This window comes from Malaclemys terrapin, chromosome 5, assembly GCF_027887155.1.
Source record: "Malaclemys terrapin pileata isolate rMalTer1 chromosome 5, rMalTer1.hap1, whole genome shotgun sequence".
Lineage (NCBI taxonomy): Eukaryota > Metazoa > Chordata > Testudines > Emydidae > Malaclemys > Malaclemys terrapin.
In genome coordinates, this window is record NC_071509.1 from 113,480,659 (window position 1) to 113,502,990 (window position 22,332).

The 22,332-nt window shown below is 40.7% G+C and overlaps 1 protein-coding gene across 1 annotated transcript in view; it reads left to right on the forward strand.

Annotated features, from left to right (window-relative positions):
- Positions 1 to 22,332, forward strand: part of HADH (hydroxyacyl-CoA dehydrogenase) — a 33,392-nt gene that overhangs the window by 4,416 nt on the left and 6,644 nt on the right. The window contains exons 2-6 of the mRNA XM_054029500.1: positions 2,684 to 2,812; positions 7,829 to 7,986; positions 14,448 to 14,574; positions 20,130 to 20,219; positions 21,863 to 21,935. Of these exons, the coding sequence (XP_053885475.1) occupies positions 2,684 to 2,812; positions 7,829 to 7,986; positions 14,448 to 14,574; positions 20,130 to 20,219; positions 21,863 to 21,935 (577 nt within the window). The remainder of the gene's footprint in view (positions 1 to 2,683; positions 2,813 to 7,828; positions 7,987 to 14,447; positions 14,575 to 20,129; positions 20,220 to 21,862; positions 21,936 to 22,332) is intronic.

Sequence of the window (22,332 nt, forward strand, 5' to 3'; positions counted from 1 at the left end):
AATTGACAGGCAGGGGGTGAGTGGTCCCTTGGTGTGTTTCTCCCTCCTTTTTATAGTTTCAATTCCCCCCCTCCCCCTTGAAAAACATTTCCAGCTCAGTACCAGGAGACAAAAAGTTTACGTGGAAGGATGTTCCCTGCTGCTTTTTTCTCAACTGTTGAGATTCCTTTGTTTCCCTTCCTGCTTGATGCCTCTGTTTACTGCTTAAATCCAAATTAAGCGGGGCACATATTTCTTTGTTTAGGATAGACTTGTTTCTCAACTTCCGTTGGGAACATGTGTTAATAACACAGTGGAATCTTGTAACTTCACATGCAGTGTTGCCACTACTATTTTACCAGGACAATAACGACCAGCAAATTGAATTTTTAAATAATACCTCAAAAGATATGATTTGTACAAAGATTATTACAATAGTGTGTAAGGCAGTGTTTCTCAACCTGTAGCCCAAGCAGTGCATAGCAGCGCCCCTTTTGGTACGCTCAGGGCCATGCAGGCAGAGTATATATTATGTGGATGCGGCCCTTGTGTAACAGAGAGAGCTGCATATGCAGTCCAAAATGGTAAATAAGTTGAGAACCACTGGTGGAGGGTGTGACTACAAGAGTACATTCTGTCACAATAGGATCAGGAATGGGGATTTTTTATTCTATTCCTGATTTTGCCACATGCACCGTGTGTGACTTCAGGCAACTCACATTTCTTTCTGCCAGTTCCTCATGTAAAATGGGGACAGTGCTACTTAACTCTCAGCGTTGTCTTGTTTCTTATTGACCGTTTGTAAAAAGCTTTGGCTCCTTGGATGGAAAGTACCATTAGTGCAATGTTACTACAGTAAACTGACCAGCACCTCTCTTCCTGTTTTTCTTCTCTTTTTTGAAAGAAGAAACTGTGAATGTGGCTGTGGTAAGAGTGAGGGCCTGAAAGAGGTGGTAGTCTTTTTAATAACTCCCTGCTCTCTAGTAGTCTCTGCCACCTGCTGTATTTTAGTATAGGACCTTAGAAAACAATACACTAGTTCAAGGGAATTTTTGTTGCATCATTTCTTTGTCCAACTTGGAAGCGTTACTTTGTTCAGCACCATATAGAAAGATTAAACAAAAGACAGGGAATACATAGTTATAGCAGATTGCAATGCAGCCTTGTAGAACAGTGATTTTCAACCTTTTCACATTTCTGGATCCCTAAAAAATTTCAAATGGAGTGCAGACCCCTTTGGAAAACTTGGACATGATCCGTAGTGCAACCACTGATGTAGAATGTTTTATAACCATCTTTTGTCCTTGACCATCAGTATGTTGCCTTCTAACTGCACCTTTTCTTCATAGCATCCTTGTAGTTCTTGTTTTGGTGTACAAGTAATTTGCAATAGATGAAATGTGAAGGAGGAGTTAGCACAGTGGTGGTAGAAGTTGTGTCTCAAGCCTGATAAATTACAATATATGGAATTTTTGAAATCTTACACCATGGCAGTGGTGGAAATAAAGAAGCAGTCTTGTCTTACACTGTCACTCAAATCTATGAAAACTTGATCAACAGAGAGCAGTTCCAGGTGGTGGAAAAAGCTTATACAGAACTAAAGGCCAAAAGAAATGTGTGTTACTTTAAAAAAAAATTCAGTGAAAACAGATGTTTCAACAAATTAATGTTTCCTAGCAGGGTTTGCAACCCAACAGTGCAGCACTGTATTAATGCATAGAAACCTGCAAATGAAATCAACTAATATTTTTCATTGTCCAACATGAGAAGAATGCAAATGCATAAACAGTGAATAGTGATCAACGCCCCCCACCCCCACAGCACACCTTTCAAGAATCATGTGGGTGAAATCTGACAGTCAGATTTAGAGGAACTCTCATAGAAAAATGATCTAAAAAGACACAAATACCATATCTCATGTGGGCAAACACTTTTCACAAAGCAGCTACTCCATATCTGACATCTCAGTACTCATCCTTTAGGGAAACCTGCACAACACCTTTAAAAGGCGAGCCTGGGAACTTAGTCATAACTTTGTTAGACACTCAAAATCATGGACTCAACAGAGACACTGGTTTTATATCTCATGACAACAATTTGTAACACACCCCACTGCCTGCTAACCCTTAATTGCCCACTTCATTTTAAATGGTCTCCCACCATATGTGTTTAACACCTTATGTTTAGCTGTCTGTCCCAGCTTGTATTTAGCTCAGACACTCTGGTTTCCTTCTCCAGATGTGAAGAAGATCTCTGTGAAACTCGAAAGCTTGGATCTTTCGTCAACAGGGTCCAGTAAAAGATATTACCTTGCCTAGCTTGTGTCTCGTATATCCTGGGACAAACACAGCTGCAACATCACTGCAAATAAATAATGAAGTAGCATATATAGTAAAAAGCTGACTTTTTAAGATTGAGTTGTAATAATCTGAGCTGTTTGTAACATAAGTAAGAACATTAGGTGTTTTTTAAGATTTTTAAACTGACAGTCTCTCTTTTTTAATATTGTTTATAGATGAGCCGATATTTAGGTGCCAAATACAAAATCAAGATTATCTGATATGAACTCAGTTCTCTTTATCCTATGGAGTAACTGCTTACATTTAATTTTCTCCCCTCCCCTTTCTCATTTTTCCTCCTATTAGCCCAATTGACTTGTCTCTTTTACATTAATAGCTCCTTTCTTCCACTCCCTTTTCCCCAGGTTGCTGCAGCAACTGGTCACACTGTGGTGTTAGTGGACCAGACAGATGAAATCCTGAAGAACTCCAGGAAAGGGATTGAGGATAGTTTGAAAAGAATGACAAAGAAGATGTTTACAGACAAGCCTGAGGTGACATCTTGAAATTTATAACTACTAGACAAACTTTATTGAATTTGATAGAATTACTATTTTAATGTTGTGATTGTTGGCGATTAGTGCACAGATGAATACAGGGGAATCAGATTGATAGAATAGTATTAAAAATGCATTCAAAAAGCTAGGAAAATAAGAAATTAAAATATTTTCAGGGTTTTTTGATCGGGAAAGTTGGTGCATCATGTCTTTTTCTGGTTTTTCAGATTGTAGTCTTAAATGACAGATTAACCTCAAATGCTGAGAAGTCTTTGAAAAATAAGGTTAAAGCTCAAAGTTTAAGTGGTACATTATTTATCTTTACCTAATAGTAAGGTTTCTTTAAACCATCGTAAAGTGCTATACACCAGCTTTACCCAGGAGCAGAGATTACAGGATTGTAATTATACCATTTAAGGAACCTCAGATAGATTTGCTTTAGTCGCTGCATGGGGGAAGGGAGAAGCATAGCCTTGCATTTTACAGCAGACATCTGTTCTCCCTTTGTATCAGGATCACAGCTTACCCAAAAGTGGTGGGCGTAACTAATGTGCTTGAAATAATTGCTGGCTTTGAAAGAGTGGGCTTTCCAAACTGTATTGGGGCCATCAGATGCCCATAATGTGCCCTCCACCAGGAGCAGATGAATATGTCAACCCAAAAGGTAATACTCCATTGTTCTGCAGGCCTTAGTCAACCACAGAGACAGATTCCTGAACACTGAGATGTACTGGTTCTGCGGCGATGCCATGAACACTGTGAAATGCCAGGGTTCTGTGGGGATCAGGCACTTACCATTTTGGACAAGTGGGAACCATGTACCTCCCAAATTGTTATCAGTGGGGTCTCAGTGCCCCCTGTTATATTAGGAGACCTTGTATACCTTCTTCTACGGTGGTTCATGAAACTATACCCTAGTTAGAGGACTTGGCAAAAGAAGATTCAGGAGTTGCTGGATGTGGTGGACTGCACATTTGGCAGACTCAAAGCAAGATGGGACTAGAATCATGGAACCATAGGGTTAGAAGGGACCAAAACGGCCATCTAGTCTGTCTGTCTAAGAACTTTTGGATGTCAGTGTTGTCAGTGCCATCCATATTATTGTGTCCTGTTGTCCACTGCACGATTTCTGCAAGGCAAAATGGAGAATGTTTTCACCTGAAGTGGACTCAGGATGCTGCTGTTTGTAAGCCTGGTACAAACAAGTAGACAATGCACCTGGCACTACTGAGGTTGGATCCGGACAGGCAAGGGAAATCAGGGATGCCTTGTGTGTTCACAGGGTGCTATGCATGACCGGATGTGATATTTAACATGCTAACAAACTGGGTACATTGCAGCTTATGTGCCACTGCTTTATTGTATGTAGGCATTAAGCTACTGCTAGATTATGGATTTTGATTCTTCTGAATTTAATAAATTCTTTGGATAGAACATTGAGAATTATTCTTTTTGCAATCCAAATAGTTTATTGAAAAATATTCATTCCAATTACATTGAAAAATCCTTGGCATCCCAGCTGCCATCAAAAAGCCAAAACAACCAACCAACCACACCAAAAGAGCAGACTGAGCAAACAGCCAGACAGAAGTGGCAAACTGTTTAAGCTCAACCACTACGGTTGTACCAGTAGTGAAACTCAATGTCTCTTGTGTGTGTGTGTTCTCCTTTGCCCTGGTGGAGTGTGTGTGGGATGTCCGTAGATGTACTGTTCCGTGAGTGGTTCATGGCCCACTGAACCCCTGAATTGTCCAGTGGCTGTACAGGCTGCAGGAAGTGGTTGCATGATGGGGATTCTGTGTTTGCTGGAGCTGGGACTTGATGCTTGGTGGCTATGAGTGCAAGCAGCCTCTCACATGGGTCCTTCTCCCTCAGTTTCTGTCATGATCAAGGAACGATGTCACCATTTTCTCTTCCAACTTGGTTGTCTCCCTCCCTCTCTGAACCTTCCAATCCTCCTTCCTTCTCTGGAAGACAAGTTGCTCATCTGCCATGGCCACAATGTCCTGCAGCATTTTATCCCGGACACTTTTCCTGGTTGCTGGTTGTGTTTCAGCTCCCCAAGACATCTAGTTTCCACCTCTGTTGGACAGGCATCAAAGGCCTGCCAAGGAAATGAATGGGCTAGTGAGCTACAGAGTTGTCTGTAATAAGTGTGCCCTGCCCTGGAATCTGACCAAACATATAGCTACTGCTGCATGAAAAGTTTTCAAGCACTTACCAGCCAGGAGTGAGTGAAAATTCAGGCAAAAATCAGTAAGATGCTGAACTAGGATGGAAATGCTTTATAGCTATGGAGCAGACCACCTTCCATTGCCACTTCCACCCTGGACGATACTGGACAGCATGCTATGAGTGGATAGGGATCCAGGCGACAAAATATAGCCACCACAGCCATTAAGACTGGTAATCCAGACAGACTTGCACCAGTGCTGGCAGCAAGGAAACTCAAACCAACATGCCGGTGTGTCTGAGTTGCACACATAGCACTACGTGGTGAAATATGCACCCACGCTTGCTGAGATTAATATCCTTTTCTAACAATAGCCATCTAATCAGTAAAAAGTTATCGCTAGGTGCTCGTTTTAATTTTTTTCCTTTCTTGACCTCCATCATGGCTCTCGCATGGAATTGAGGGGTGGGTGGGGAAATGGCCTGGTTTGTGGTCTCAGTAAAATACAACTCCCTGCATGTAATTTTTCTTTATAATAATTGTATTGGTCATAGCCTGGAAATCTCTCCCACTTGTTATAATAACCAAGATTTTGGGTGCCATTTACCAGACTACAACTCCTGCTGCATTGTCACTTCCTCTCCTGGCTGTTCCAGACCCATCCCCAAACAATTACTGTGAATATAGGCCCAGGATGTCCCCTAATTGATCCAGTTCCATGACCTGGTGCCAGCACCCTGCTGTGTTTGGGGTTTTGCTCCTGTGACTCAAGTGGTGTCCTTCTCTCTGCCTCCAGGATTCTAAGCATATCAACCTGACTCAGGAGACAGGACTGTAGACTCTGTACTGAGGTTGGTTCCCAGCTTCTGGTTGAATTCCTTGTAATAAAAGTGGCTAGGGAGTTCCCTGGCTGATCATTCCCATCCTTTGCTTTGCAGTAGATGATCTTGAGGTGCATGATTTACACTCAGTACTGGACAGTGGTCTGGTTGATCCCCGATTCTGCCAAGCTCTTGTGCTGGTTTTTGTTGCTTTTGCCAAAATCTTGGGCCTTGCGGTCCTCACACCATAGACTGACAAGAAACCTGGTATGGACTTCTCTCTGCTTTTTGGACAAGCAAGGCTCAGCTGTGTTTGAAGTTGAGCAGTCTGCATGCAATGAAGGGTTAAATGTTGAGCAGCTGCATTTAAACTAACAGGTTGCTTTCAATGCATGGGGGATGAGTGAGAAGTTGGGAGGTAGAAGAGCTGGAGCATACAGGCCCCAGGAATTGTGGGATAGAATTGGTGGTTTATCAGAACACAAGCACCACAACACGTGCTTTAGCTATGTCCTCACTGCAAAGTGGGAAGGCTGGGACACGGGCTATAGCAAGACACTTTTATCTGTGCCCTTGCATGAGCCAGCAAGCTTGTGTTCTGAGGCGTTAACAAGCATATGTTAGAAGGCTTTATGTGTGGAAGGTAGGGAGGTTGGGTTTAAGCATGTGTCAGAGCCCGTGTCTACACTATCGCGTAGACATGCCCATGGCAGGAATAAGGTCTTGTCTGCATGGGGAAATTTACCAACATAAAAATACCAGTATAATTCTATAGCTATAGGACTTGTCTACATTACCTGCAGGATTGACGGGCAGCGATCAATCCAGTGGGGTTCGATTTATTGTGTCTAGCGCTTTCCCGTCGACTCTGATACTCCACCAGAGCTAGAGGTGCAGGCGGAGTCGAAGGGGGAGCGTCAGCTCACCGCGGTGAGTAGATCTAAGTACGTCGACTTCAGCTATGTTATTCACGTAGTTGAAGTTGCGTAACTTAAGTCCATTTCCCCCCCGGGTAGACCAAGCCATAGTTGTAGCAGTATAACTCCTCGTAGGAACACTCGTATTCCAGAATAAGGAGTGCCTTTTTCCGATTTAGCTTATGCTGCTCTGGAACCGGTATAAGCTAAATTGGGAAAAGGCACTCCTTATTCTGGAATACAAGTGTCCACATGAAGAGTTATGCTGGTATAACTATTGCTGTATAATTATAGTAGTATATGAGGGGTAGCCGTGTTAGTCTGGATCTGTAAAAAGCAACAGAGTAGTTGCTTTTTATAGTAGTATAGTTATGCTGGTAAATTTCTCTGTATAGACAAGTTCTCAGACCCCCAAAATGTAGTATATAAGTGTCTGTTTTCAGCTGTACTGGGTCTCCATTCTCTCTTGATTAAAAAGCCTGCCTTTGTGTTTGATCTGTCCTTATAAACTGTGTCAGTGATTAACAGCTTTGGCAGTCACAAAAGAGATTCAAAATTTTGTTCCCATTCCCAGGAGAACTCTAATACATTGGATGTTGCCTGAAAGCCATTTCATTTCCTGAGGTGTCCGTGAAGGGCTTTGAATTATAACAATGAGCTGTGAAACCAGATAGCTCGCTTATGGAAGGAAAAACAATATAATGGTTTAAAACTGAAGAAGTCCATTTTCACTGAGGGCAGGTCAAGATTCTCCTGGGACAGTACTGAAGTGATAAGTCAGTTGTTTACTGGAACTGTCATTCTGAAGGTTGAAATCAAGGGTGGGGTGGAGAACAGTCATCCTAAAAGAATGAAATAAAGGATCTCTTGCTTGTGAGAAGACTTGAGTTGCTGTGAAAGTTTAGTCCATCTGTGGAAGTATAGTACTCTCATAAACTTAAAGCTTTCTAATTGATCTGGAAATATAGTGCAAGTTATAACGCCTAATATTTTTAAGGCTCAAAAAAGCGACCAATGAAATAAATTGACCTATGAGAACTTTCATACCAAAGAAATGAAACCTTTTAGAAATAGGTTTTGTGACTTCTGTTTAACCTTTCAGGCTGCTGCTCAGTTCATTGAGAAGACCTTAAAGAACCTAACAGTGAGCACAGACCCAGTAGCAGTGGTACACAGCACCGACCTTGTGGTTGAGGCCATTGTGGAGAACCTGCAAGTGAAAAATGATCTCTTCAAGAGACTGGACAAGTTTGCTCCAGAGTATGTATGATTAAAGCACAATGAACTGGAATCCATCACCACTTCTCTCTTAGGTTGTTTTGAAATTTATAGCTAGTATCTTTTTCTTTAAATGACAGTTTTGTGTCATTTTCTTAGCTTCTACACTTAAGCAAGAAGCTTTTCTTAGGCTCCCTTTGACTCCAGACTATTACGTGATATGGAGTATTTGACATGCCGATTGCTGATTTTCTGAACACATGGCAAGTGTAGTTACCCAATTTATTTTCGTGTGTTATGCGAAGCTACTGCTATATTATGGATTTTGATTCCCCCCCCCCCACTCCTCGGTTTAATCTTTAATACTAAAGCGGTTTAATCTTTATTGGTGCTATAGAAATGGAGATCTGACAGGCCCTGTCCTAAAATGGAAAATATCAATTACTTTGTCAGACTGGTCCGAAGAAGTGGGCTGTAGTCCACGAAAGCTTATGCTCTAATAAATTTGTTAGTCTCTAAGGTGCCACAAGTACTCCTGTTCTTCTTTTTGTCAGACTGATAATCAATCAAGGAGGCTGCAGAGGTGAGAATCATGATTCCAAACCCATTTTGTCATGTGCTTTTCAAAAACGGCTGCCGAAGTTCTGATCACTAAAGGGTTAGCAAATGTCAGAGTTGCATTTAGGCAGCCTGTATGCTCTGAGATAAACATGACACACATACAGTGGCTGGGGCAGGTACCAGCACTCATACAAATACTGTTGGTACCTCTGAGCTGTAATCCTGCATTATAAGGTGGTTGAACTAGAAGTATCTGTGCAAGCCCTAATCCAAATATATCCACAGAATGGTAATTTAAAGTTCTCCTGACACAGGTATTGATAGGATTATTATACAGATTGTACTAAGGACATACAATAAGTCAGTTCCAGTGTGTGGTATTTAAATCAAGTAGGGCTCAGGGAGAAGATGTGAGATTTCCCTGCATCTAGTGAAGATTACTTCCTCCTTCCTCTATTGCTAGGTACAGCTAACCATCCAGGGTGGGGTGATATTTTATTGTGTGGCTCACAAAGTTACATGTGAATACAGTCCAGATTCTACCAACAGGCAAGTATGGGAGGGCAAGAAATTCCCCATGGAGGAGACTTCCCCTCCCCTCCCCCTTTAAAGAGCTTTATCCTTTTCCTGCTCCTCTGCAAATTATTAAATTCAGGCTATGGAGAAGTGTTTGTATTTGGGAAGATTGTCTACCTGGATAAGTACCCAGGATGAAATAATGTTGTGTGTTTTATAGAGATAACGTAACACTTGTAATGAAGGTATACACTGTGCTTCAGCCTAAAGTGCAGTATATCTAATTTCCTTTCAATGGTATCACTTGTTTGAAAAAATTCAGGAAATTCACTAAGTGGTTGAGGCACTCTATGTAAAAATAAAAATAAAATAAAATAAATATGTTAGCACAGTATTCACTAACTGCTCTCATTCTTTGCACCAGCAGTGGTGGCTGCGTATTATATGTTTAAACATTATGTAGCATGGGATGCTTAGCTCTCTCTACTGAGATTTAAGGTAGTGATCTATGACTTCTCATGTGGAGAATATGAATGGTAAGACGGAAGCAGACACATCTCTCTGATGGGTCACTAAATTCATATCTGTAAATGCTGATAGATGTGAGTTATTACTTTTTCTAACAACTACTGCATTTCCCTACTATGTATTTTGATTGATATTAGGCTTTTATTTTCATTATTGGTGGGGGGAGGAGGGGGAGAAAGGAAAGAAAAGATCCTCCAGCCCCCACACAGCCTTCAAATTGGCACAGAAATCAAAGGATGGTGGTAGTAGGGAATTATGTTACTTCTAAGTGTCTTTTCCCCACTGGCTCAACAAAGTGATAGGATTGTAGCCAAACGGAATTCTAACATATTCCCTACCCTAGAATGAAAGATTTTGCTTTTATGTTTATGTCTCTTCATCTTCTTGTGCCTTCCCCATAGCTTGGAATAATTTTGGGTCCCCGGCACATGCCTATAATTCTCATACCCACAGAAGACCTGCTACTGGAAAGGAGACAGGTTCCTAAGTTGCTTCCTTTTTTCTCCCTCCATTAACCACCCACAAGCCTAATTGGCTTAAGAGCTGGGGAGATGGATTTGGATGGATTTAAGAGCTAATAAGGTGAGGGGTTAGTTGACTCCTCTCCCTTTCTTCTTGCAGGTCACGTACATTGCTGTATGCCTAGTGGAAGGCACTTTCCTTGTAACCCAAACCACTGGCAGTGGCAAATCGGGGCAGGGTCAGAGCTGAGACTCCTGCTCAGCAAATGTGGTGGCAGCTCCTTGTGGAGGCACTCTGAGCTGTAGCAGTGTTGGAGGGTATACCAGGTGTAGTCTACTACTGCTTTTCCCTCAGAACTCCAGCATGCTAGTAATTAGCCAAAGTACTGAGCAGCGTCAGCGCTGCTTGGAGATATCAGCCTATTCTCCCTTATCAGAAGAATCCTTGAACTGTGGGAGCTATTGAAAATATACCTAATCCCTGTGACAGTGCAGCAACATTGAAAACCCTGACTGATCCAGTCACAATTTTTCTCTTTGGCAAGGCGTGGTACAGACCTTTCTCTCCAAAAATATCTGTAGCTTGCTTAAGTTGAAGTGAAGACCGAGTATTGTATAGGTAGGTTTGAGCTAGAACTGTAAACTAATTTCACATAAGTAAGCTCAAGTAGCATTTCAGCTTATTGTTCAGGAAACTGTTTGAGTTGACTTAAAATAAGTTCCTTATTGTACTTTCCTGCCTTTACCTCCATTTAGTATGCAGAAGCAGGTGTACTTCTGTATCCCACACAGTAAACGTAGTTAACTTTATAGCTGTGATTGCTACAAGAAATATAACCCTTGTGCAGAACACATAATGAGCCCCAGCCTATTTCCTTCCTCCCCCACCCCCATCCCCATCTTAAAGAAATAAGAGATTGGAGAAAAAAAAATCTCTGTGTGGAGGGCATAGTTTTCTACATTGCTTCTTGTGTCCAAACTCCTTGGAGAATCTTTGTGTCACGTGAATTGTTTTCTACAGTTGAAGGCTTAGGGTTCACAGGAGGGGAGCTTGCTGCTGTGAACCTCCTCAGGAACTTGTAGAGGTAAATTGGCTTATAGCTCAGCCAAGTTAGTGAGCTTTAAGCAGATTTGCTTCTACAAGCATAAGTCTTTAAGGAGCTCAAATAAGGTGGGGCTGCCTCTATCTCCCTGTGGTGATGCTAAGCTTCATTAAGCTACCTGGCAGCCCCACACAGTTCACTACTTTGTGGAGTTGCTGAATTCTGTTGGGGGGTGGGGAGGACAATGAGCCTTGCCAACTCTCCGTTTGTACAGCTTAATACTTTTGCAGGGGAATGAAAGCTGCATGGGGCAAGCAGGTAGTCCATGGGAATTTAGCATCCCCAGAGAGCACTGGGGAATGGGGGTAGCAATTGTCCCTGCTGACTGCTTGAAATGTTATGCTTGTAGATACAAATTGACTTAAACTAAGCCAGTTAAGTGCTTTAACAGTACAGAAGTTTTGTACAAGCACAACTCAAAGCACTAAATCTGCACCCAGCAAGCTGAAGGGGCTCTGGCTGCAGCTGTCACCCGTGGTTTCTATTTCAGCCTAGGTGAATCATGCCATTGATTTGTATGCATAGCACTCTGCATTCTTATAGCACCTTCCATCTGAGGATTTGCTGGCACTTTACAGACATTAATGAATTTACCCTCAAAGCAGCACTGTGTGACAGGGAAATAGAGAAGTGTAATTACTTCCTGGGGCTTTGCCTAATTGTGTTTGCAGTTATCTTGTTTTCAGTATTACATTTGAGAATCCTCCTACTATTTGGAAATGTTGTTCTGATGCCTCCTCTTCATAAGTAATCAGTGACCCTGGGTAATGTCTCTGGGTTTGATTTTCAGCATAGTGATATGGATGGGTTCCCCTCCTTATGCACCACATGTCCTACTGTCATTGCTCTAAATGGGCCAGTGTAGAATTTTCATGTCACTTCCTGCGTTCGTTATTATGTGTGCATTTAATTTATGTTGCTCCTACTTTAGACAGGAGCATCAGTCATCAAATAGTGAGAATTCTTCATTTTTCTTTTCCTGAGAGCCCCCCTGCATTTTCTCTCTGCCTCCCTAACTGTACACTGCCAATTTCTGTGCAGTGGGCATTGCATATCATTTCTGTTGATCCAGGTTTTATCTTTCTGTTAAGGCAGCAACCCCCGCCGGGAGCTGGCTAATGTGTCTGGATTGTGGTTTGTATTCTGAAATTGTGTTACAAAACTGGCCAGAAGGAGGAATTCTTTCATCCACAACTTCAGCATTTTTAAAGAAGGAGCTGGACAGCGTGGGTAACTTCGCTGGAAGGCTACATTTTTTTTCTCTTGTCTTTTGAGTTTTGAGATTCTGTGTAATTCTTCTTGGGACCCACTAGGTGGCACTGCAGGCAAGCCCACCTGATGCCAAAAAGCTTTCATTAGGGGTTTGTCAGTATTTCCATTTACTAAATGCTATTGTCAAAGATTGTAAAACTTTGCTTTAGGCTGGAACTTTGTCTGTGTGGTCTAAGTCACAGAGGCGTTTATCCTCTCTCTAAATTTGGTTTAAACCAGTTTATTGGTTTAAGTAGGTAATGTGGGCAAGGCACTCTCGGACACAATCTAGCTTTAATGAGGATTTTTTTCAAATTGTATCTATAGAACAATGCAGAGCTTTAATTTAACAGTAAGGTTCTGATTTTTACCCAAGGAAGTGGACATTTCAGAGATTAGAATTTTAACTAAGAAATTCTGATCCTGCAACCATTAGTTTGTGAGAAGGAATCTTGTCTGTTAAGTTTAAGTGTTTACGAGAGACTTCTGAATGGAAGTTCATTGGAAGCAATGGTGAACATTCTGAATAGGGTGGGTTGTGAATTGTTGTCCTTCGTATTCTTTGACCTTTGGAATCTTAACTACTGATATCAGAATTGTGGGTGAAAAACATTCTTTCAGTGCCCTGCCCCAGAATAATATAAGGGCTTGTCTACACAGTGCATTAGTCTGCCTAGAGAGGGTAAATGCTAATGTGCACTAGCATGTTGCATACTAACTGGCCTATGCGGACCCTGCTGGCACTCACTAAAAGTTCCCTAGTGCACGTTAATTTACATCCCGCTATTGTGGACTAGCGCACTGTGTGGACAAGCCCTGAGGCTTGTTTTGTGGTGTTGTTGCCAGGGAGAAGTGATTAAAGGATAGCTGGGGAGATGTGTAGGTAAGATTTTTTTAGAGACACTTTTGTGATTGTCAGACTCACAAATTCAGATATTGTACATGAAGTAAAAATGCAGTGGCTTTCATAGTCTCTTTTTACATAATTGTTTTTCTAATGCCTCAAGATCTGTGATGGTCTCCTGACTCAAAGAAGAAACAGTTTCTCCAAAGCTTTTTCCTGTCCCAGAACATAGTTATATCTAAGTGAACTATGGTACATAACAACATTTGACTGACCCAAGGGGATATTTTTCTGGGAGGGAGTCTGTTTAGAACATGCAATTGGGAGTAAGGACTTCATTCCTGACTTTGCCACTGATTTGTGTGACCTAGAGTAAGTCACTTAATTTTCTCTTCCTCGGTTTCCCCATCAGGAAAATAAACCTTATCTATCTAACAGGTGTTGTGAGGCTTAATAATTGGAAAATGCTCTGAAATCTCATTAAGTCTCATATTAATTATTTAAATTTAAGAACTGGTTTATGCCAATGGATGGATTTCCTTCCCTTGCCATTATAAATCTTAAAAAAACACCCCACCAACCACATATCTGGGTATGGTCCTGTCTTCTGAATGACTGTGCTGTGTGCAGCAATTCTTGTCTCTTTGTGGCATCTCTGTTTTTCTGCTCTACTTTTTCCTTTTGCAATACGTCTGCTGTCAGTGTATACTGTAAAAAGATTATTGGCAAAAATTTTCAAAAGCTAGACTCCTAGATCTGAATTTTCCTGAAATAAGAGATTTGTGTTGGGGACTACGAAACTTTTCTACTTTTTATGGAAAAAAACTCTCTTCTTGATCCAGTGAGGTGACCTATATATTCTTCTTGGAGTTAAGAATTCATACAACTTTCAGAGACAAGCTTAACTATTGGTCATTGCGGTGCTATTTTAGTTGTATGCTATGGAAAGCAGTAAAGGGTAGTGTCAGCTATGTATGATGGGGTACTTTTAAAAATACTTGGCCTACAATAGGCTAGCTGAAAAAAAATACACTCCTGATTAGCCACTGAATGCCATGGCAAATCTGATGAAGTGGGCATTCACCCATGAAAGTTTATGCTCCAATACTTCTGTTAGTCTTAAAGGTGCCACAGGACCCTCTGTTGCTCCATAGCAAATCTGTTGATCTTTAGGGCACAGATCTTCTTGTTGACAAAGATAGCTGTCATTTACACAATCCTCACTTCCTTTCCCCACAGAAACACAATATTTGCGAGCAACACTTCGTCTTTGCAAATAACGGACATAGCCAACTCCACCACCAGGCAGGACCGCTTTGGTGGCCTCCATTTCTTTAACCCAGTGCCTATGATGAAGCTTGTGGAGGTAAGTGTTTGATAGTATTCTGATGATAAATATTATAGCATGGCAATATACTTGTACTTCACTGAGAGTTCATTAAAGTAATAGGATGTATCCCAGCATGCAGCCCTCCTTACCAGGAGGAGCTACCTTTAGAGATAAGAAGATGAAATGACCTCCATTCCAAGCAGGGCTTTGGAGCGGAGCCAGGAGCAGGAGCGCAGAGCAGCTCCGGAGCAGTGGAGCTGCAGGCTTTTGCCTGGAGCCGGAGTGGAGCCAGAGCACAGCTCCAAAGCCCTGATCCCAAGAGAGGGAGATGGACTGAATAGTCCAACAGGACTCTTTCATCTCTGACTCCTAAGAATCTCTGGTTGATCCATCTCCATGCCCAATCAGCTTCTGGCCTCTCCACTGAGACTGTCAACAAGAGCATCAGTTTTGATGATGATTTCAATCACATGGACAAGTATCTGATAAGAACTTTTTGTGTTTTAAGTCATCAGGCAACAGGTAGAGGAATGTTGGTTCCTACGATCCCATGCTGGATTTGAACTGATGTTAAAAGAAGTGAAAGACCCCATGTTCTGTTGCCAGTCCCCTGAGTCATTAGCTCCTTTATTGTGAATGTTTCAGAACATCCTAATCTAATCCTCAGGATCTTTGAAACAATATATGTTTTTATGCTTCTGCAATGTTTCAGGCGAAGTGTGTGGAGATTTTGAAATAATTTGTTTTTAATACCAGGTTTGGATCTTTATTTCTCCTTTGTATTAAGGTACAAAAAATACAATTATTTTAAAGCTACTTCACCATTCATCTAAAGGCACATGTGCCTGGTGTCTGTCTTTTTAATAGATCATAAAATATATTTTCATCTTGCTACTTAGAGTAGAATAATAAATGCATCCCCTGTGGAAGTATACAGGAGCACATGACGTCCATCCCATCATAACAACACTACTATAATCCTTGCACAATTTATCCCCCTCACCAAAAAATAATGACCAACATAACTATTTTTTCTATCCTCTGATGCCTATGCGGTGGGAATAGGGGTGAGCCATAACCCCAGATCTGAAGCACTTACCATAATTCCCCCACACTTGGGGGGCAGGAAGGAGAGAGGGGGAATGGAGTTTGAATTTCACAGCTAGATCTAACCTTGAATTAGGTCAAACCAAAAACATCAGAGACAAACACCTATGAACTTTTGGGTATGTCTGAAAGTGAACTTTGGGCCCATCTCTGCTACAAAGCAAGATTTCCTCCTCCCCATGCCCTAAAGTGCTGTGCGTCTTTCTCTCTTTTTTTTTTTTCTCCTTGCCCCCAACCTATGAATAATTCTAGAGTTTCCTCAGTAACAAACATTCACCTATGTTGTACCTTCTGTTATAATTTCCTAGTTTCTTAGGCTTATTTTTTGTAATAATTTTCTGGATGAAATCTTCCATGTGTTATCTCAGTCCTAAAATACATGATATTTCAAGAAAATTTGAACAAAATCTGCCCATCTTTTGAGTTCTGAAAATGCCAAATGATACACATTTTCTGCTGTAAAAATATTTCTCTCTCTCTCTCTCTCTCTCTCGGCATGAATCATATGGCAGATCTTTGCAAGCTGAAATTTTCCACCTCAGTAGTGAATACTGAGGCCTGATCTTCAGGCCAGCTTCCAAAGTAGTATTTACAGGACTGTGAAACAGCAGATATGTATCATCACTGGAGCTGGTCAAAACTCAGAATTTCTATTGCATGGGGAAACTCCGACAATGAGAAAATATTTTCCTACAAAAGAAATTCTAAAAAAATTTCATTTTGGAAAACCGAGCAGCCAGCAGCTCTTGGCTCCAAGGGACTCTGAGGGCTGCCTGGGAAGTCCCCTGCTATAGAGTGGGGAGTCTTAAAAGTCCAGAGAGCCTTGGTTCAAGCAGACACTGTCATGGTCCTGTCTCCACAGCAGGGAGTCTGGAATCCCTGGGGTCTGTGACTGAGGCAGTTTGTATGGCACAGCTGCCCCAGAGCTGCAGGCCCTGGAAACCCAGGCTTTCCAGCAGCTCCTCAAGGTAGCTGGTAGAACACCAGGCATGTCGCCGGCAGGTTTCCATCAGAACTCTTGGAGTGCACTGGCAGAAGTTTGTCAAACTGAAATGGTTCCACGAACATCTTGGTTTGAGGAATCGGCATTTTCCAATGAAAAACCATTTTGTTTTAAAATTCCCAATCAGCTATAGTTGTCACTGGCCTGATCCTGCAAAGGGTGTTGGCATTGGAACTTTATGTAGACATAAATATCTGTCTGGGATCTCTTCGTAGGGTTGAAAACAATGTTAAAAACAGAAATAGATATATTAGTTTTTCCTTTTGTCTAGAGGCTCTTTCAATTTCAGGCTGTCCTGCAGCATCGTAATTTTTGGGTTGGCAAACGCTGCAGACCAGTGTTCACTAGGTAGAATAGTTGTTTCAGATGGAAATAAAGAAAAAACATAGAAATGTGTATTTTATCATTACAACAGTGAGCTTTTGTTCAGAGAGACATCATACAATAATACAATCATCAGACCTCTCTAACAAGATGTTACCATATTACATAGTGAGCATCTTTACACTACCCATGACATGTCATCTCCAGTGATTATATTGAATTGAGTGAAAACTGACTACACGTATTTAACAAACCAGGCATGGCTACAAATGTTAACATTCAAAAAAATTGTACAGGTATGTTGGGGTTTTTTGCAGGTGCAATATTCTCTGTCTGAAAATATTGAGTAAGTGGTAACCAAATATGTAGAAACATTTCAGTTACCTGAGGTCTTATGAAGCTTATTTTTATGAAACCTCAATTTGGGGCCTAATTCCACGTGACATTAAACATTTATGTAAAGAAATACAAGTTCAGATTCCTGTAGTAACAATAATTCATTCATATTGCATATATAGAGTATTTTAGATTAATAGTTTTGCTATTAAATGCTTGACATAGATCTTGTCTACCCATAGTTTTGCACCAATTTAATTAAACTAATTTAGTTAAATGTGCAAACCCCAATGTGAACACTTCATTTTTGATTAAGAGTGGCTTATTTCAGTTTAGCTTAGACATGTTCCCAACTTAAGTTGAACTGGAATAAGCTTTATTTAAATTGAAATAAAAATATCCTCATAGCCTTTTAAACTGGCTTAACTCAATCTGTTTAAAATCACACTTTATATTAATCCTGGGCATCTTTGTGTATAGACAGGTCTTAATATACAATGGGCCTGATCCTACCTTCCAGTATGAGCATTCATCTATAAGTAACAAGTGGTTTTAAGGGCAAAATTGAGTCCTGTTACAATGTGAGCAAGTTAAGAGTTCTATTTAATATTTTATTATAGATAATAGCTTCTAAAGGACTTTAGTGCTTTTTCAAATCATATCTTTATAGCAGTGCTGAAATGCAATGAACTGTAGGATAAGATTGCACTCAACTTCTGTGGTGATGAATACATGAATACCTGCCTAGCTAGTCCTCTGCTGCACAGCACCCTGCATAATAGTGGAAGAATTGCACATTTTGGCCCTACTCTTTCCAAAAGTGCCATGTCTGTTTAGAGAAGATGAACCTGTGTGTCTTTTAAGGCCCTGTCTGAAAGACCCGATATGGCACTCAGTTTCTTTGTTTCAGAATGACAAAGGGCTGAGGTCAAAATAGGTGAAATCCACTTGCATTGCATTACCTAAAAGTGGAGGTCTGGAAGAAAGCAAACATCTTTGAGGAGGAAAGAGATTCAGAACAGAATTGCAGGATAAGTGATACTTTTGATTATACATCTGGAGAGAACGTACCCATGCCACTGCAGCAGGCTTCAGTATCGATTTGAAATGTTCTAGTGTATTTAAATTTTATATAGATTTTTCAGTGGGACGTGCATTTTGACCCTGTGACACTTAAGCACTTGTTTTAAGGATTAACAGTTTGAACTCTGGACATGCGAGTGCCAAGTGGCTAACTAAAACTACACTGTTAAGATGCTGTGATGCTGAGGTCAAATCTGTCACAAATCCCTTTGAGGATTGTCTAAAGGTCACCTATTTAGTCCATGCAGAAATTCTCACTGACTCTAACTGGACACCTTACACAGACAGATATTCTCTTACCTGGTTGGTTCTTATTTGCATGCTCAGGGTTTAACTGATCGCCAGATGTGGGGTCAGGCAGGAATTTTCCCCCGGATCAAGTTGTCAGTGACTGTGTGGGGGTCACTTGCCAGGATTATCTGGATATATCTCACTTAATCATTTCCCTGCCATTGTGAGGGTCTTGGGTATTGGTGCCCCTCAGAGCCCTCCTATTCTCTGTCTGTGGCGCACAATAGTCTAGTCTCCTTTGGGCCATAATACTTGGTCTAATTTTGATAGTTGGAGTTAGTTATGTGGGTGCTGGCATGTTGGTGGCATGTGATGTACAAGAGGTTAGACTAGATGATCTGGTGATCCCTTCTGGCCTTAAACTCTATAACTCCTTTTCAGAAAAGAATGGAGTTTTTGGGGATTTTTTCCTTTCTCAATTTTGAGAGATTAGTATTTGGGCTTCAAAATTCCTAGATGTAAAATAAATTTAAGCTTCCTTGAAACTGGTGTACAGTCTTGTGTGAATGTCTTCCAGATGCTTAGATCTAACTTCAAAAGAAAACACACTACCATTTTACTGCTGAGAAACAAATCCTGCTGTCTTTATTCCACGCTCACTGTGTTTTTGTGTTGATATCATCAGTAGTCATTCTGGTGCTTAGGAGACCAAATTTCACTGAAAATCTTGTGGTGATATAGTCTACCTCTCACTGCTTATGTGAGTGGCTGCATAGAAAGTCCAAGCTAACTAACAAATATTATTTCTAGAGCTGTATTGGCATCATTTTCTCATTCTGGGGCACTAATAAATAAGTAAACAGATATCTTGTTCAGTTCAAACTATTAAAATCTTTAGAAAAATCCAAGTTTGCCAAAGGATAAGGACAAAATTGCTAAGAAAATACCTTGGGTCCTTCCTACTCTTAAGCTTATAAAAGGCCTTTACACAGTTTAAAAAGTAAAAATTAAAAACTGTTTTCTTTAGACTTCATTTGTTGATATAATAGTGTCTGTGCACCTGTTTATATTGGCCAAGGAAGCCATGTTACACCCTTTCTATCAAGAACTGTGCGTAAACTTGGTTCTCTAGAATGTCACCAATGTGTTTCCCTGGGTATTAGAGACCATGTGGCTTTGGAAGTTTTTATACTATCCACACAGGACCCTTTGCAGTAGAGTTCTAAAAAGATGAACTCCATTGCTTTGAACCCGGTGGACGTTTTAAATGTCTTACAGTAACAATTTCAGAATGTGGAGGGTGCTTTGGTGTGCTTTAAAATAGGTTTCACTCTTTTATTGTTACATGTATATTTATCTGGGTTAGTGTGACTGTTTGTAATATAGATATTTTGTGGAATATTCAGAGAACATTCTGAATCCCTGTTTAATTTTTGGCACAGTTATCGAGGTGGGGAGAGAAAATGGGTTCTGGTTGCTTATTAACACATGTTGGTTCCCTGCTTAGGTCATCAAGACACCAATGACCAGCCAAAAGACTTTTGAGTCGCTCATGGAATTCACCAAAGCATTGGGAAAGAATCCAATATCTTGCAAGGCAAGTAGCTCTAGATTGTGAGGAGAGACGAGCAACGCTCAAGGGGCTTCAGGTCTGCTCATTTTAAAAAGCTATTCATTTTAAGGTGGTGTGTAATTGCATGAACACAATGAAAATTTTCTACTCTGCTTCTGGCACAGATTATCCGTTCCCATGCAAATCCCTTCAGAAGAGAACAACTTGCTTGCTAAAAGTCCTTGAAAAAGAGAGAGATCCCAATCTGCCATATCAGTGTGTGAATGGGGTGGGTCTGGCTGTTGTGTGGAAAGGGCAAGGGATAGTTCTGGCAAACCTAGGGCAGGTCAGGGATCGCAGTTAACTGCTCCAGTCCATTCAGACCCTAACTACAGTGGAGAAGCAGAAACCCCTCCCTCTGGAATCTTGGCCCCTTTGCCCTCCAAACACCTGAGGCACCACTGCCAGTTCATGTGCTGTGTTGCTTTTGGATCCTCCACTGTGGGTAGTGTATGCACATGATTCCCTCTCAATGCGGGTCAGACCAGTATTAATCTTCATTTTTTTTTTGCTCATTAGCCGTAAAGAGGGCTTCTGGGGATGGGAGTTGTGGGGAAGGGGGGCAGCGTGATTGCTCCCCACCTTTCATGGAGGCATCTGGCCCATAGAAGAAAGGAATTCTGGTCAAGTAGTTGTTGGCATCCTGGGTTCTGTTTTCAGCTGTACCACTGCATTGCTTTGTGGTCTTTGGCAGGTTTTTTTAAAATCTCTGTACTTCAGTTTCCCAAATTGTAAAGTGCAGATACCTCTTTCCTTTCTCATCAGTTACTGTTGAGCGAACTATGGAAGTGAGACAGTGGACAAGTTCCTTTGCCATTCTGTTTGTTAATTTTCCTTGTGTAAAATGGGGATTATAATGCTTACCTAGCATTGTGAAGCTCTTGGAGTACATACTTGCAGTATAAGAGTTTGAGGTGTGGTATTTTGTACTATTATTTATTTATTATCCTAACGTGATAGTATATTAAATAATACTGGTATTTACAGTACTCTTTCATATGTTCTATTTTGCATTTCCCTTTACATTTTTGATTACTATAGAAGCTTACGTTAAAACAAGATCTTTGTTGTTTGGGAGTCAACCTGCCCCTGCTGCATAATTCTCAACCCAGATCATCACCTTCGGTTTGCAAAATTGACGTTGGTTGCTGTTGAAGTGATTATGATGTCACAGAAGTTTGATTTACAATGATGAATAAACAGCAGGAGTAGATAAGCTCTTAAGCCATGAATGTGTTTATTAATAAATTCACACCAAAAGGGAAGAACTCCTCTCCCTAGATCACCCAAAAAAACCCAGTACCAGCAGAATTTTTCTGACTAGCTAGTATTTTCCAAGTAGCTTTCTAAGAGGCAACATTGAGTCTTTTTTAAGATGAATTAATAATTAAGAATGGGGAGGAGGCACTTTAGGTTCCTCAGCCATATTTGATCACATAATAGTTCTTAGTTATTAGATTAATTTCTGTTAAACAAAAGTAGTGAAGTCTAGAGTGAACTGAAACTTGGTGAGTTAATAAGCAACTTCCTTGTTGAACTTGTAATACAACATTTGGCAATAGTATCAGCATAGAAGGTTTATTTAGAATCTGTTTTTTTTGTTTGTTTGTTTTGTTCTTTAAAAACAGGATACCCCAGGATTTGTTGTAAATCGTCTCCTGGTGCCATACCTGATGGAAGCAGTCCGGCTTTATGAGAGAGGTATTTACCAGTGATATTTAATCTGTGGGATGTTGACATTACTCTGCTAGATATTAATCTCTTAAGTGTTGGGATTGTTATAAATCTTTGATCTTATAGGAATCAGGTGATAAAAAGTTGTGATCACGTCAAATGTCAGCCTATAGATGTAATTAAAAGAATTTCTCATCTGAATTTTGAGATGCTGAGCAATCCCTAGATGCTGAATCAATATTTATAAATTGCGTATAGTTAGGTTGACATAAGGTGCCTTGCGTCGACTTAACCTCAGTAGTGTAGACCAGGCCTTAGTGCAGTTGTTCGTATTTCAGGCACTCTGTTCATCACTGCATGCTATTAAGATTGTCTTTTCAAAGTTTTGTTTTTGAAAGCAGCATTTTCTAACAGATGAAAGCAC